Source organism: Microcebus murinus, chromosome 12 (assembly GCF_040939455.1).
Source record: "Microcebus murinus isolate Inina chromosome 12, M.murinus_Inina_mat1.0, whole genome shotgun sequence".
NCBI lineage: Eukaryota > Metazoa > Chordata > Mammalia > Primates > Cheirogaleidae > Microcebus > Microcebus murinus.
Window position 1 is genome coordinate 57,623,992 of NC_134115.1, and position 17,239 is coordinate 57,641,230.

Genomic DNA, 17,239 nt, shown 5'->3' on the forward strand with positions numbered 1-17,239 from the left:
TCATCATCTCCTTCATGTTCCCTCCAAACCAGGTTGCTAGCAGTCTGTTGGGCATACCTTGTACATTACCTGCCCGTATCCTGATTTTTCTCATGAACTGTTATTCCCAATATTCTTCTCTTTCTCACCATACTGAAAGCTGTCTGTTAAAATCCATTTATTCTTCTAGATTTTGCTTAAATGCAATGTCCTCAAGGTCTTCTTTCTTAATCCTCTAATCTTTAAAGCGCAATTATATATAAATGTACTGAATTGCTTCTTGAAAGCAGCAAATAGCCCTGTGTTCTTTATGCAGTACACATTCACTGAGTGCCTGCTTTTGAGAGGTGCTCTGCTGGGTACTAAGGATAGAGATAAATGCCTTAATCACTGTCCTTAAGGATGCTTACTTTTTTAGAGGAGTCTTCTGGAAAAACAGGAAAGTATGGTATTAACTATGACCCTTCTTTGTGTGACTTAAGATCAGGAAAAGAAGTTTTGTTTCTGTGGGATTCATTAAGGCGTCACCATATTACTCTATAGAGTATTCTTTGTTTTATCTTTCAGAGTCTATTTGTAATGAGAGAACTTCAGTAACTTTATTTAATTTTTTAATTTTTTTGAGACAGTGTCACTCTGTTGCCCGCGCTAGAGTGCTGTGGCTAGCTCACAGCAACCTCCAGCTCCTGGGCTCAAGTGATCCTCCTGTCTCAGCCTCCTGAGTAGCTGGGACTACCGGCATGTGCCACCATGCCCGGCTAATTTTATATATACATACATATATATATATATATATATATATATATATATATATTTTTTAGTTGTCCAGCTAATTTCTTTCTGTTTTTTTAGTAGAGACTGGGTCTCACTCTTGCTCAGGCTGGTCTCAAACTCCTGAGCTCAAAGGATCTGCCTGCCTCGGCCTCCCAGAGTGCTAGGATTACAGGCGTGAGCCACCACACCTGGCTAGTAACTTTTTTGTAATAACAGTTCTATTGAGATATAGTTCACATGCCATGAAATTCACCCTTTTGAGGTATACAGTTCAGTGGTTTTTAGTATGTTCACAGAGTTGTGTAACCATCATTACTATCTAATTCCTGAACATTTTCATCACCCCAAAAAGAAACCTTGCATCCATTAAAAGTCACTCTACATTCTCTCCTCCCTGCCAGCCTCCAGCAAGTACTAGTCTACTGTCTCTGTGGGTTTGCCTATTCTGGCCATACCCTGTAATTAGAATCCTACAGTATGTATATAGCCTTTGTGACTGGCTTATTTCACTTATAATGTTTTCAAAGGTTATCCATGTTGTGTGAATGAGGTGTTAGTACTTCATTCATTTTTATGGGCCAAATAATATTCTCTTGTATGGATATACCACATTTTGTTTATTCATTCATCAGTTGACAGACATTTTGGTAGTTTCCACTTTTTGGCTATTGTGAATAATGCTGCTATGAACATCTGTATACAGAACTTTGTGTGGGCATATGTTTTCAGTTTTCTTGGGTATATGCATAGGAGTACATATGCTGGGTCAAATGGTAACTCTATGTTTAACATGTTGAGTAACTGCCAGACTGTTTTCCAAAATGGCCATACCATTTTACAATCCCAGCAGCACTGCACAAGGATTCCAATTTATCCACATCTTGCCAACTCTTGTTATTAACTCTTTTTGATTATATACATGCTCGTGGGTGTGAAGTTGTCTCTGGTTGTACTTTTTTTTTTTTGAGACAGAGTCTCACTCTGTTGCCCGGGCTCAAGTGCTGTGGCGTCAGCCTAGCTCATAACAACCTCTAACTCCTGGGCTCAAGTGATCCTTCTGCTTCAGCCCCCTAAGTATCTGGGACTACAGGCATGTGCCACCATGAGCTAATTTTTGTGTTTTTTTTTGAGACAGAGTCTCACTCTGTTGCCCGGGCTTGAGTGCTGTGGTGTCAGCCTAGCTCACAGCAACCTCCAACTCCTGGGCTCAAGTGATCCTTCTGCTTCAGTCTCCTGAGTAGCTGGGACTACAGGCATGTACCACCATGCCCGTCCAATTTTTGAGCGATTCTCCCGCCTTTGCCTCCCAGAGTGCCGGCTAATTTTGTCTATATTTTTAGTTGGCCAATTAACTTTTTTCTATTTTTAGTAGAGCTGGGGGTCTTGCTCTTGCTCAGGCTGGTTTCGAACTCCTGACCTTGAGCGATCCTTCTACCTTGGCCTCCCAGAGTGCTAGGATTATAGGCGTGAGCCACCACGCCTGGCCTGGTTGTGGTTTTGATTTGCATTTCCCTAATGACTAATGATGTCAAGCATCTTAAGGGTTTTTGAATACTGAGTTGATATTCTTTTTGTGTATAGAGATTTCATTGAGCCAGAAGAGAGACAGATTGACCTTATAAAGTTCTTTCTTGTCCTGTTTGCCTGAGAATTTTTTTATTGACAACAACTAATAGTCATTAAATACCTCTCTCTTAGGCTGATGCTATTAGCAATATGATTCAGAAACACTCCTATCTTGTTTCTTATATCATTGACTGCTTTATTAATGCATTCAGAAAACTTGTTTGGAATCCCAGATATTGCTGATGTAGGCTTTGCTGAGAATTTCCTATTTGATCAGTCTTGAAACACTGAGAAGTGCTTGGTATTGTGCTCACTGTGCTAAGCACCCACTGAAAACAAAAAAGATCAGACTATGGAGTCAATTTCTGTGTGGGCCATTTGAATATTTTTGTTCTCTAATTACACAAAGCACCCTTAAACCTTGGGGTCTCCATGGGGTATTAGGCTGTGGTATTGCTGCTGGCCCCTTCCCTACCCAGAGGATAGTTAGATCTAGAGTCCTAGACGCATGGCTTGAAGCTTCCTATATATAACTTTGTCATATTTGCCCCTTGCATGACAATACAAACTTGATTTTTCAGCTAAAATTCCTTTAAAAGCAAGCCAGTAAAACATGCCTAGCCCTTGCATCTAGGATCCAGAAAGCTTCCATTGAACATGGCGTTGGTAGGCACAATGGTGTGGGGTAGCCCTTAGTGTACATGGTTTAAAACAGCCTCTGGTATCACTCATACATAGACTGGAATTGCCATGTAGTAGTTTTGCAATCTTAGATTTCTTTTTTTTTTTTTTTTTGAGACAGAGTCTCGCTTTGTTGCCCAGGCTAGAGTGAGTGCCGTGGCATCAGCCTCGCTCATAGCAACCTCAAACTCCTGGGCTCGAGTGATCCTTCTGCTTCAGCCTCCCGAGTAGCTGGGACTACAGGCATGCGCCACCATGCCCGGCTAATTTTTTTTTATATATATATCAGTTGGCCAATTAATTTCTTTCTATTTTATAGTAGAGACGGGGTCTCGCTCTTGCTCAGGCTGGTTTTGAACTCCTGACCTTGAGCAATCCGCCCGCCTCGGCTTCCCAAGAGCTAGGATTACAGGCGTGAGCCACAGCGCCCGGCCCAATCTTAGATTTCTTAAACTAAACTTCCATTCCCTCATCTGTAAAATGGGGCCAATTAGCTTTTTTTTTTTTTTTTTTTTTTGAGACAGAGTCTTGCTTTGTTGTCCAGGCTAGAGTGAGTGCCGTGGCGTTAGCCTAGCTCACAGCAACCTCAAACTCCTGGGCTCGAGCGATCCTTCTGCCTCAGCCTCCCGAGTAGCTGGGACTACAGGCATGCGCCACCATGCCCAGCTAATTTTTTTTTTATATACATATCAGTTGGCCAATTGATTTCTTTCTATTTATAGTAGAGACGGCGTCTTGCTCTTGCTCACGCTGGTTTTGAACTCCTGACCTTGAGCAATCCGCCCGCCTCAGCCTCCCAGAGAGCTAGGATTACAGGCGTGAGCCACCGTGCCCAGCCTAGCTTTTTTTTTAATTTCAGCATCTTATGGGAGTACAAATTTTAAGGTTATGTATAATGCCCTCTCCCCCCTCAAGTCTGAACTTCCAGCGTGACCATCCCCCAGACAGTGCACATCTCACTCATTATGTATGTATATACCCGTCCTCTCCTCCCCCCTCCCACCTGCCTAATATCCGATAAATGTAATTCCTATGTGTCCGCTTAGGTGCTGATCAGTTAATACCAATTTACTGGTGAGTACATGTGGTGCTGGTTTTTCCATTCTTGGGATACTTCACTTAGTAGTATGGGTTCCAGCTCTATCCAGGAATATACAAGAGGTGCTACATCACCATTGTTTTTTAGAGCTGAATAGTACTCCATGGTATACATATACCACATTTTATTAATCCACTCATGTATCGATGAGCACTTGGGTTGTTTCCATAGCTTTGCAATTGTGAATTGTGCTGCTATAAGCATTCAAGTGCAGGTGTCTTTATTGTAGATTGTCCTTTGTTCTTTTGGGTAGATGCCCAGTAATGGGATTGCTGGATCAAATGGTAGATCTACTTGTATCGCTTTAAGGTATCTCCATATTGCTTTCCACAGAGGTGGAAACTAGTTTGCAGTCCCACCAGCAGTGTAGGAGTGTTCCTATCTCTCCGCATCCACGCCAACATTTATTGTTTTGGGACTTTTTATTTTTTTATTTTTTTTGAGACAGAGTCTCACTTTGTTGCTCAGGCTAGAGTGAGTGCCGTGGCGTCAGCCCAGCTCACAGCAACCTCAAACTCCTGGGCTCAAGCAATCCTTCTGCCACAGCCTCCTGAGTAGCTGGGACTACAGGCATGCGCCACCATGCACGGCTAATTTTATATATATATATATATTAGTTTTGGGACTTTTTGATAAAGGCCATTCTTATTGGAAATAAGTGATATCTCATTGCAGTTTTGATTTGCATTTCCCTGATGATTAGAGATGTTGAGCATTTTTTCATATGTTTGTTAGCCATTATTCTGTCTTCTTTGAAAAGTTTCTGTTCATGTCCTTTGCCCACTTTTTCATAGGGTTGTTTGATTTTTTCTTGCTGATTTTTGTGAGTTCTAAGTAGATCCTAGTTATCAGCCCGTTATCAGATGTGTAGGATGTGAAAATTTTCTCCCATTCTGTAGGTCGTCTGTTTGCTCTCATGACTGTTTCTTTGGGTGTGCAGAAGGTTTTTAGTTTGATCAGCTTTTTTTAAAAAAATTATTTTATCTTTTCATTTTTTGAATGGGTTGGGGGTTGTGAGGAAGGGTGTTCAGTTGCCTTGGTTTTTTTTGTTGGGACAGAGCCTCACTCTGTCACCTGGGTAGAGTGTAGTGAGAGTGGCATCATTGTAGCTCACTATAACCTCTTAACTCCTGGGCTCTGAGCAGTCCTCCTGCCTCAGCCTCCTGGAGTGCTGGGATTATAGGCATGAGCCACCATGCCCGGCAGGGCCAATTAGCTTTTAAGGTTGTTACGAGGATTAAATAAAGTAATGCATTTATAATACTTACTCTGGTTCCTGGTACTCCATAAATGCTAAATGATGTGAATATTTATTATTGTACTCTCAAACCACATTCTTATTTACTTTAATATTTATGCTTTGGCCAGGCATAGTGGCTCACACCTGTAATCCTAGCACTCTGGGAGGCCGACATGGGCAGATTGCTCGAGGTCAGGAGTTCGAGACCAGCCTGAGTAACAGCGAGACCCCGTCTCTACTATAAATAGAAAGAAATTAATTGGCTAACTAATGTATATAGAAAAAATTAGCCGGGCATGGTGGCGCATGCCTGTAGTCCCAGCTACTTGGGAGGCTGAGGCAGCAGGATTGCCTGAGCCTAGGAGTTTGAGGTTGCTGTGAGCTAGGCCGACACCACGGCACTCACTCTAGCCTGGGCAACAAAGCGAGACTCTGTCTCAAAAAAAAATAAATAAATAAAAAATAAAATAATTATATATATATATATATATATATATTTATGCTTTTTTCCTCACCCTGTATGTTTCTCTGTGTTCCAAGTATTCTACATTACTTTGGTCATTAAAAAACAAAAGCTCAGGAAAGCTTTGCTAGAAAAGGAAAGAAATTTCCAATTGTTCTTTGAGTAAAACTTCAGACAACTGTATTTATAGGCTGTAGGAAGTTGGTTATAGCCTCAGTTTTATTAGGGGGAAACCAGGTGCAAAATTGGATGTCCTCCACAGTTAGAAGCAGCAGTCTTTCTCACTGTTCAGTGGTAGAAAGGGAGCACAGTGATCTGCCATGTGTCTTTCTGGGGCACAGCAACTGGCTTAGGGGTTTAAATTAACTTCTTGATGTGTGTATTTCGAGGCTTCTCTTGTGTTGTTTGAAGCTGAAAGGCTTATGCTTGTCTCAGAATATTAGACTGCTTTTCTGTCTTCTCCTTTCTTTATTTTTTTTTTAACCTTTAATATGTCTCCAACCTTGGACACGCACACATTGTTTAGCTCTGGTGCTTTAGAGTAAAAGCCAAAGATTTTGTTTTTTCCTGTCTGATGTGATTTTCACTTTATATAATAGATTTAAGTGTGCAAATGAAATTCTTATAAATTGTGCTAGTTTAAGGTATTTAAGGAACCATGACGTGAATTTTTTGTGCAGTTTGCTCTGTAAAATTTTAATCTGAATGTGTCTAGATTCCTTGAGAAGTTTTCCTGCATTTTGAGTACAACCTGTTCGTTATAATCTAATAGATAGTGGTTTAAGAGCATAAACTCTGTAGTCAAATCTCCCTCTTACTAGCTCTTATGACCCTCGGTATAGCCCCTGTAAAGTCGGGATAGCAATAGTTACTTTAAAGGGTTGTTGAGAAAATCTAGAGTTAATACATAAATAGTGTTTAGGATCATTCATGGGATATTGTGTTTCTTAAATGTTAAGGTCTGTTATTACTGAACTTGGGATCTGTTTAGGATAGTGTGCTAGATAGTAAGAGACCCAAAGAGGGTTAGCTGCCTACAAGAGGCTTCTAATATTGGTGGGTAGTGTTAAAGATGAAAGCTACATGTGATCACATGTGTTCAGTATCAAATCACTGATAGAGACAAATGTAGGAATTTAGAAGAGGGAATGGACCATCAAGAAAGCTTCAGAGAGGTGGTGGCTGAACTCTGACTGAGCCACCAATGAAGAATTCCAAAAGAGAAATAGCATGAGGAGAGAGCAGCAAGGGAACTGACAGGTACATTTGGTCCAGTATGTAGGATTAGGTGGGAGCTCTTTCTAGTTAATTTTTAGAAGTAATCTGGAAGCTTAGTTTGGTTAAATCTCAAAAGGACATTGGAAACCTCACTCTCCCTGAGTAGAGCCCAGTTCTCCTCTTGTACAAGAGTGAGGAAGCAGTGAATTGGGTGAGGGAAGGGTGGCCACCTGGGTTCACACCTCCTTTCTGTGCTATGTCTTTGCAGTATGACTTCTCTTTGGAAAAGAAGACCATCGAGTGGGCTGAAGATATTAAGACAATCCAAGAAGCCCAGCGGGAAGCAGAGCGCAAGGCTGAGGAAGCAGAAGCTAAAGTGAATTCTAAGAGTGGCCCAGAGGGTGATAGCAAAATGAGCTTTTCCAAGACTCACAGTACAGCCACAATGCCGCCTCCGATTAACCCCATCCTTGCCAGCTTACAGCACAACAGCATCCTCACCCCAACTCGGGTCAGCAGTAGTGCCATGAAACAGAAAGTTCTCAGCCCACCCCACACAAAGGCAGATTTCAATCCTGCTGACTTTGAGTGTGAAGAAGACCCATTTGATAATCTGGAGTTAAAAACTATTGACGAGAAGGAAGAGCTGAGAAACATTCTGGTAGGAACCACTGGACCCATTATGGCTCAGTTATTGGACAATAACTTGCCCAGAGGAGGCTCTGGGTCTGTGTTACAGGATGAGGAGGTCCTGGCGTCCTTGGAGCGGGTGACCCTAGATTTCAAGCCTCTTCATAAACCCAATGGCTTTATAACCTTACCACAGTTGGGCAACTGTGAAAAGATGTCGCTGTCTTCCAAAGTGTCCCTTCCCCCTATCCCTGCAGTAAGCAATATCAAATCCCTGTCCTTCCCCAAACTTGACTCTGATGACAGCAATCAGAAGACAGCCAAGCTGGCAAGCACTTTCCATAGCACATCCTGCCTCCGCAATGGCACGTTCCAGAATTCCCTAAAGCCTTCCACCCAAAGCAGTGCCAGTGAGCTCAATGGGCATCATACTCTTGGGCTTTCAGCTTTGAACTTGGACAGTGGCACAGAGATGCCAACCCTGACATCCTCCCAGATGCCTTCCCTCTCTGTTTTGTCTATGTGCACAGAAGAATCATCACCTCCAAATACAGGTCCCACAGTAAGTCTTCTAAATCCCCGCTAAATTAGAGTTCCAAAGATTTCTAAATTCTACCTAGTAGTTGCCTCCTTCACACTCTTTTCAAGGTTTAGGGCAAGATGGAGCATGGCAGATTGATGGTTACGTAAGTATATGTAATTCTGCTTATTTTCCCAAGGAGACAAGGATTATGAGTTTTGAACCAAGCCTGGTTAATATTTGCTTATTCCTGCATCTTTCTTGGTCTTTTCTTTTGTAAAGATATGATACATATCACGTGGATGGTATTTCCTGGTGTTTCACTTAGTTTTTTTCTGTGCTGCCACATCTTGTGTTTGTTTTATTAATGGCTTTCTTTGTACCTTTTTACTTTTTTCTATTACCTTCATTTTCTTTTTAGCTTGCTTGGTGCTCCTTATTATATCCTCCCAGCTTCCCTGTCTCCATCTCATTCTTCCCTGAAGTATGGCTCTTTTTTATTATAGTTTGGCTAAGTTTGGCTAAGGGTTACATTCTTCATATTGGGTGGTTCCTTAGTAACTGGGAGATAATTTGTATTGGATCTTGAAGCATAAGGTGGAAATTTGTTGTTTTTAATCTGCAGATTTTAATCATGTGGTCTTTGCTTTTTCACTGTTAAGAATTGTGCTGCTTTCTTCAAAGGAAGGGAGGAGAGAAAGTAGTACGTGGGAACTCAGGTCAATGTAGAGGATGGATTGTTAAAAAAATTGCAACTTGTATCCTGAAGAAAATCTGATTTGTCATACAAAAATGTTGCAGATGCAATTAGGTTCTTTTATGTGTCACAAAGTGTAGGTTTAGCTCTTGATGTGGTTGTTTTCAGCAGCACAGAACAAAACATCATTGCATTCTAGAATAGAAATCATAAAGAAGTCCAAGAACCTTTTGCTATATCAGGTTATAGATTTTTTAAATGACAAAGTACATCAAGAGACTATTTAGAGCCAGAAAGGAGCCTAATTGTATTGGTGGGATATCTATCAGAGACCTTACAAGCCTGCTGTTAGCTGGTAAAAAGATGAAATCTTGGCCTGCTTTACAAGTGCAAGGTCCTGAGCAATAGCATTCTTGCTAAAAGATTATGTTACTGTTTCCATTGTTGGAAAGCTTACAGTAGCTTCTTGTAAGCTTCCATTGACCTTGGCCCAGATAAACGTGATAGAGTGCAGCACAGCAGTATTATCTCCTTGGAGTGGGCTTCTTTTTTTTTTTTTTTTTTTTTGAGACAGAGTCTCACTTTGTTGTCCAGGCTAAAGTGAGTGCCGTGGCGTCAGCCTAGCTCACAGCAACCTCAAACTCCTGGGCTGCAGTGATCCTTCTGCCTCAGCCTCCCGAGTAGCTGGGACTACAGGCATGCGCCACTATGCCCGGCTAATTTTTTATATATATATCAGTTGGCCAATTAATTTCTTTCTATTTATAGTAGAGACGGGGTCTCGCTCTTGCTCAGGCTGGTTTTGAACTCCTGACCTTGAGCAATCCACCCGCCTCGGCCTCCCAAGAGCTAGGATTACAGGCGTGAGCCACAGCGCCCGGCCTGGAGTGGGCTTCTTAATTCTTCCTGGTCATTTGTTGGGCTTGGGTCAGCACTGTATTTCTCTTTGTGATTCATTGTGTGCTTTAGAGAAATTAAAAAGCACCCGGGAAAAGATCAGAGAGCCTCAGCTAATACTCCTCACCCCTCATTTAAAGTTTGATTGAATTTAATCATTTAGAGACCAAAGCAAATAAACTAATAGCAGACATCTTTCTCAAACCAGAACACTTGTCATTCTTTGACTGACTGATTGTGGAGATTCTTTCCGGCCCATTCATCTCAGAATAGGAAGGGCCTTACTTTTTGCTTGCTTGGGAATTTGCTACTTTCAATGGGCAGGTATAAACAGAGCTGAAGGAAGTCATGATCCTATCTCCAGGGAGCAAATCCTGGTTTCCATTCTGGCCCTCTATCTTTGTGTATTGAGGCCCATAGTGAGAATCTTTCCCAGTGAGAAGCATTTCTTTCCAGGATAGCTAGTGACTGAGTGAGGCAGGGGTGGTGGTGGGGGTCAACTGGGCTGTATACACCCTTCATATAGGAACTCACAGGGAAGCATTCCTGGAATTTAATTTTTGTTGACTGTTTTAGGCCCAGTGTTTGGGTCTGATTTTCAGATTTTGATTCCGTGTTTTACTATTTATTTAATCTTAGAAGTTTAGAAATCCATAGGATCATTTTGAGAGTAATCTTATCATGTGCCCTTATTCTGAGTCCAGCCTCCACTGCCTGGCATAGCCAGTATATATTCCCACCGCCCTTCAGCCCCTCAGGGGCCTTGCTTTGCTCATGGGTTAGGCTAATCCTGTCATTGTGTTCTGTTTCTCCAGGTATGGATATATTCCTCCCCCCCCCCTTTTTTTTTTCTTGAGAGAGAGTCTCCCTCTGTCCAAGGGAGCTATCAAAAACCTAATACTAATTTACACGTTGATTAACGCATCAGTTTTAAGTCCTTGCATATCTAAAAATGTCTTAATTTTACCCTGAAGTTTGAATAACAGTTTGGCTGGATTTAGTTTTCTAATTAAAAGGTAATTTTCCTTTAGAATTTTTAAGACATTGCTCCTCCCCCCCTTTATTTAACTTTTTTATTGAATTATAAGCTCCGCTGATTTCTAGCATTCCAGTGTCATTCTAAGTTCCAATTTGTTTCCTCCACCTTTGGAAACTTTTGGGATCTATTCTTCATCTCTGGAGATTAGAAATTTACCAATGATATACCTTGTTCGGTCATTATGCTAGGCCCTCATGGATCCTTTCAAACCAAGGTTCAACTCAGTTTTAAAATCCTGGGAAACAGAAAAAAAATTTTGAGATTTTTCTGTTTTCTTTGTTCTTTTTCTGGAATTCCTGTGAGCTGGATATTGGATCGATCTCCTTGAATGATGCTCTACTTTTCTATCCTTTCTATTTCCCTTTGTGCTTATATTTTACTTTCTGGGATATATCCTTGACCATCTTATAACCTTTTAAATAAAATTTATACTTTATCATATTTTATTTTTATTATTATTATTTTTTTATTTTGGCATATTATGGGGGTACAGATTTTAAGGTTTCAACTTTATCATATTTTAAATTTTGAAGTGCTTTGTTCCCTCTTTTGGTGTATTTCATGTTGGTGGCTTTGGCTTTCTATTCACATTTAAGAGTGGGGCACTAAAAAAAACAATCAAAAGGTTTGTGTGTTGGAGGTGTACTTGCTTAGATCATAGAGCTTCACTATAGATTGAAGGTTAGTTGGCTTTGAGGGGAACTCTACAAAATGTCAAGTGAAGGTTTGAGAGTTAGTTTCTCCAGAGAATTCTGCTTGAGGGCTAAGAAAGGTTGGGGAAGGCTGGTGTATCTATTTACTTAATCCTTATTTAAGTTCTTTCACCTCACTCTACCCTGCACTGTGCCTAGTGTCTTTAGTTCTTTTTGATCTCTGGTTCACAGTTTCTAGGGACTAAACCTTCTGCCTCCTATAGAGGGTGGGAGTGGGGTAAGGAAAGTTTTGCCTGAGGGTTTTACTGCTCTGATTACTATATACCTTTGCCTTGTCCCAGTAGTACCTGGTGCTTCCAAAGCCTGAGCAGGGCTGGGCTCTTGAGGGGCTAGTAGATTGACTCTCCTGTTTCTTACTTAGTTTATAACTTTTTTTTTTTTGAGACAGAGTCTCATTCTGTTGCCTGGGCTAGAGTGCTGTGGCGTCAGCGTAGCTCACAGCAACCTCAAACTCTTGGGCTCAAGCAATCCTACTGCCTCAGCCTTCCAAGTTGCTGGGGCTACAGGCATGAGCCACCATGCCTGGCTAATTTTTTATGTATATACTTTTAGTTGTACAACGGGGTCTTGCTCTTGCTCAGGCTGATCGCAAACTCCTGAGCTCAAAGAATCCACCCACCTTGGCCTCCCAGTGTGCTAGGATTACAGGCATGAGCCAGTGCGCTCCAGCCTCAGTTTATAACTTCATTGCTGCCAGTTACCATCCCTTCATTAGCTTTCCACATTCTAAAATTTCATTGAAATATATTATCCACTGCTGCCCCTGTTCTTTCTTTGATGTGAAAAGTAAATACAGTTTTAATTTTTTTTTTTGAGACAGGGTCTTACTCTATTGTCCAGGCTATAAGTGGTGTCATTATAGCTCACTGCAGCCTCAAACCCCTGGGCTTAAGTGATCCTCTTGTCTCAGCCTTACATGTAGCCAGGACTACGTGTGCATGCTACTATGCTTGGCTAATTATTATTATTTTGTAGAAATGGGGGTCTTACTACATAGCTCAGGTTGGTCTCGAACTCCTGGCATCAAGTGATCCTCCCAAAGTGCTAGGATTACAAACATGAGCCACTGTGCATCAGAGCTTTTATTCTTTTATTTTCATTTTAGTGGGCTTTTGGGAGGTAAAGACAGTAGAGATATTCGGTCAGTTTGTTGTGTTAAATGAAATTACCCCTTTGAAATTCCTTATAATGGACTTTCATTTATTCCACAACTGTTGATGAGGACCAGTAAGTGTCAAGCTCAGAGCCAGGCCCTGTGGATTCAGAAATGCATGTGAAATGGTAACTAACCTCTAGGAGCTGACATTAACCTACCATGATTAAGTACTTTGCCAGCAGTGTGATCAAAACTGTGGAACCATGGGTGGGAGTGTGCGTGCCGTGAGCACATGCATTAGCAGTGGGGTGAAAAGAAGGGATATGGGAAGACTTGTCGGAAGAGCTATCTTGAGTGAAGTAAGACTTGAAGGCTGCATAGATACGCAAAGGACTGCTACCTTCTTAAGCCTAAGAGTGTACCCAGACACTTTAGACGCTTAAACACTAATATTTGTGCTTTCTCACAAACTTACTTTCCCACAAACGCTAATATTTAATTTCGAAAGATATCTTAATTCTTATTTTTCTCTAGTTTCTACTTTTAAGTATAGAGCATTTTATTCATTGATTATGAAAATCTTATTATGCCAGAGTCAACTCTTGCCCCCTCCAAGAACTATATTTTATTATCCTTTTGTTAAATAAATTATTAGTGACAAAGGGCTACTATGAATTCAGTAATAATGTTTAAAAAGTTGTATCTTTATTAATCATGGGCATTATATATATTTGAAAATAGTACCCTGGATTGAATAGCTTTGGTGAGTGACCCAAGAAATGAAATGCTACTATATTGTAATTTTGATAAGGGATCCTTTTAAATGTTCATTTGGGGTCTGCTGGATTAGCTCAGTGCCTTTTTGAATCATAAAACATTTATTTGAGGCCGGGCGCTGTGGCTCACGCCTGTAATCCTAGCTCTTGGGAGGCCGAGGCGGGCGGATTGCTCGAGGTCAGGAGTTCAAAACCAGCCTGAGCAAGAGCGAGACCCCGTCTCTACTATAAATAGAAAGAAATTAATTGGCCAACTGATATATATATAAAAAAAATTAGCTGGGCATGGTGGCGCATGCCTGTAGTCCCAGCTACTCGGGAGGCTGAGGCAGAAGGATCACTCAAGCCCAGGAGATTGAGGTTGCTGTGAGCTAGGCTGACGCTACGGCACTCACTCTAGCCTGGACAACAAAGTGAGACTCTGTCTCAAAAAAAAACAAAAAAAAAACAAAAAAACATTTATTTGAAGGTAACACTTTATTTCGTTTGTCTCAGTTCAAGGAAGGTATCATCAATCCTAACATTTAAAATCTCATGCATCTTTTTAAAGAATAGTTATAATTATAGAGCATATACAATTAGTATATACATCCCTATACTTTTCACCTAATATGCTTTCCAAATGTCATTTTAAATGACTACCTAACAGTCATATGGCTGTTTATTATTTATTAAGCAAATACCCTACATTGTATATTTAGTAAATTATCTCTAATATTTATTAGAAATGATGTTGAGATGAATAATCTTATAAATAATTAGTTTGCATTTTTTTATTTCCTTAGAATAGTTCTCTAGAAGTATGCAATTGGATCAAGAAATCTGTGAACATTTTTTTAGGATTTACATATGCCAGATGTACCTAAAGAATACCAAATAACATTTCCACCAGTAAGGGCATATGAGAGTACTACATGCATTTTTAAAATACATATAATTTTATAGTTTTTTTTTTTTTTTTTAGAAACAGAGTCTCACTATGTTGCTAGAGTGCAGTAGCAACCTCAAACTCCTGGGCTCCAGCGATCCTCCTGCCTCAGCTTCTTGGGTACCTGGGACTACAGGCATGTGCCACTATGCCTGGCTAATTTTTTCTATTTTTTGTAGAAACGGGGTCTTGCTCTTGCTCAGGCTGTTCTTAAACTCCTGGCCTCAAGCAGTCCTCCCACCTCAGTCTCCCAGAGTGTTAGGATTACAGGCATGAGCCACCTTTCCCCAGCCAATTTTACTGAATTTTTAAACATAATATTTTAGAAGTATATGCCCACATCCCACCAGGCATTCAGGAGGCTTTATGAAAAAGGCAGCCATGTGAAGAATAGGCCTAACTCCTTCCTTGCTGCGGCACGTCATGTGAGAGCTGGCATTGCTCTTTAGCTGTTATTTTTATGCTTAGGTAGAGCCTGTCCTTGAAGAGTAAGACATAGTCTTAGACCTGCAAAGTGGCTTGATTGGTGTGATCCAGTCCCTATGCCCTGTAATGACTCCTGTAACCTAATGACAGCCCTGTGACTGGGCTGCTGAGAGTGTGTTGTGGGTGACATGGTTATTCACAGAGCGGGCCTTTAATGCTTGTGGTTTTCCTGGCTTTCCCCAGCTGCCTTTGAGGAGAGCATCTGGTTATGTATATATAATTTTGGACTTACCTCCAGAACAGAGAGCTCCCGACTGCCTAATACCTTCTCATTCCCCATAAAAAACAGAAATACTCTCTGAAACATTTTCCCTGATTCTTGGGAGCTGGGCCAACCTTTAGAAGAGTTTGTGACCTTGTTCCTGTGGCAGATGGGTTCTTTGTCCTGGTAGTAAGCTGCCCTCTTGCCTTGGGCCTGATTCATTATCAGAAGTGGTGGGAGGAGTTAATCATGAGAGTATGTACACTAATCAGGTTAGGGTTAGTAAGGTCCAGTGGCAGGGAGTAGGCTGCCTATAGCCAGTACAGGGCCCTAGAGTCCACATTCTAGTCCTTGGGACCCAGCTGAGTGTGGGTAATATTCCTTTAGTCCCCGCTCTATAGGATGACAGCTTTAGTATGAAATGAAACATAGTACATGGTGTGGTGCAAAGGTGGAATCCCCTTAAAACCCTGGAGCCCTGAGCTGTCCATGCATGGGAACAGTACTTGCAACTTCTGCCTAAGGATAGAGACTTTGGGACAGAGTCAGCTCCAAAGCTGGGGGTATTTGAAGTGAATGATCCCTTAGGACTTTGAGATACAGCAACTTGGAAAGGGATAATGGAACTCTGGAGAGAGATCATCTCAGCTAGCTTGGATATCAGTCCCATGGGCAGTCTCAACTACTTTTTCTACCTTAAGCCCAGGGGATTTGGGCATACAAGGGAATGTAGCTATTGTGGTACTTACTCACTCTGCAAGGTGGGATGAGGGCAGAGTAGGACAGTCACAGTTGCAGGTATCCTCAGCTTTTCTGTCCCTTGGCTGGGATTCTCCTACCCCTCTTCATTCCTTTTCAGGATGTTTGACCAGCAGCCTAGCCCTTTATTCTTAGTAGACTTCTTGACTTGGGAGCACGATTAGAGTCAGAAATGGCAAGCCCCTGGACCAGACCCCTTCAGTGACATGTCTTCTGGGGCCTTGGTCTTCTTTCTTCTTGCCTTGATCCTCTTGTTTCTTCCATCACCAGGTCACCCCTAATTTCTCAATGTCACAAGTGCCCAACATGCCCAGCTGTCCCCAGGCCTATTCTGAACTACAGATATTGTCCCCCAGTGAGCGGCAGTGTGTGGAGACAGTGGTCAACATGGGCTACTCATATGAGTGTGTCCTGAGAGCCATGAAGAAGAAAGGAGAGAACATTGAGCAGGTGAGCAGTTGGTCATTAGTGGGGAGTAGGTGGTCAGCCAGGAGAGAAGTCTCAGACCTTTGGAGCTGGAGTAGTGTCCGGCCTCTATTCTGGAGCCCCTCAGACTCATAGCACCAACCTCCTTTCCCATGGGTTTGGGGGGATTCAGGTCATCTTTTTGGGCAGCCAGCAGGTTCAGCAGCAATATTCATTGGGACCTAGGCTGAGCCAAAGCCTTGGGAGTATTGGAGCTCTTACCCTTTTCTCTGCTCTCCCAGAGGGCAAAACTCGGCTTGGGATATGGTCACATATCTCATTCCAGAAATTTTTATCCTGTCATAGCTGTCCAGGGAGTTCCAAATAGGGTACTTGAGTCCTACACCTTGGGGATATTTTTGACTGGGGCTATTTCTTAGAGGAATTTCCTGCCTAGGCTTTGGAGTTGACATTCTGGTAGAGCTGAGTCAGCTGTGGCAGCAACTCCTTTGGAAAATGACTACTCATGTTTAGAAGGGTGTGCCTGTCTATGTAGCAAATAGACACTGAGATCTTACTATGTTGGATACAGTTCAAGGCAGAAAATCAAGTCCTATCCAACATCTGATAGCCCAGTGGGGCAGGAAGTAGACGTCACACTAGCCAGTATGTGTAAGACTCTTGGGAAGGAAGCAGAGAAGAGTGGCAGTCGGTGCTAAACCTCTTGTTTCTTTTCTTAGATTCTCGACTATCTTTTTGCACATGGACAGCTTTGTGAGAAGGGCTTTGACCCTCTTTTGGTGGAAGAGGCTCTAGAAATGCACCAGTGTTCAGAAGAAAAGGTGAGAACCTTCATGCTTCATGAAAACCTAGATAGGGAAGGACAAAGCAGTCTGTCCTGGTTTTCTTCTCTGCCCCTCAACCCCCTTTCCATGTCAGTGACTACAGGCAGAAGCAGTCGAAGGGCAGAATCTCTTGTGTCCAGACAGGCTGAGGCCTGTGTTTAGGTTGAGTGAAAACTATCTAGAATCCTAGTGAAGGGAAGGGGAAATTGACCTGGGCTAAAAGTCA

At 41.8% G+C, this 17,239-nt stretch overlaps 1 protein-coding gene across 2 annotated transcripts in view; it reads left to right on the forward strand.

The window, feature by feature from the left end:
- Positions 1-17,239, forward strand: part of UBAP1 (ubiquitin associated protein 1) — a 62,028-nt gene that overhangs the window by 43,304 nt on the left and 1,485 nt on the right. For both annotated transcript variants that reach the window (XM_012770141.3, XM_012770139.2), the window contains 3 exons: positions 7,289-8,212; positions 16,034-16,213; positions 16,909-17,010. In XM_012770141.3, coding sequence (XP_012625595.1) covers positions 7,289-8,212; positions 16,034-16,213; positions 16,909-17,010 — 1,206 coding nt within the window. The remainder of the gene's footprint in view (positions 1-7,288; positions 8,213-16,033; positions 16,214-16,908; positions 17,011-17,239) is intronic.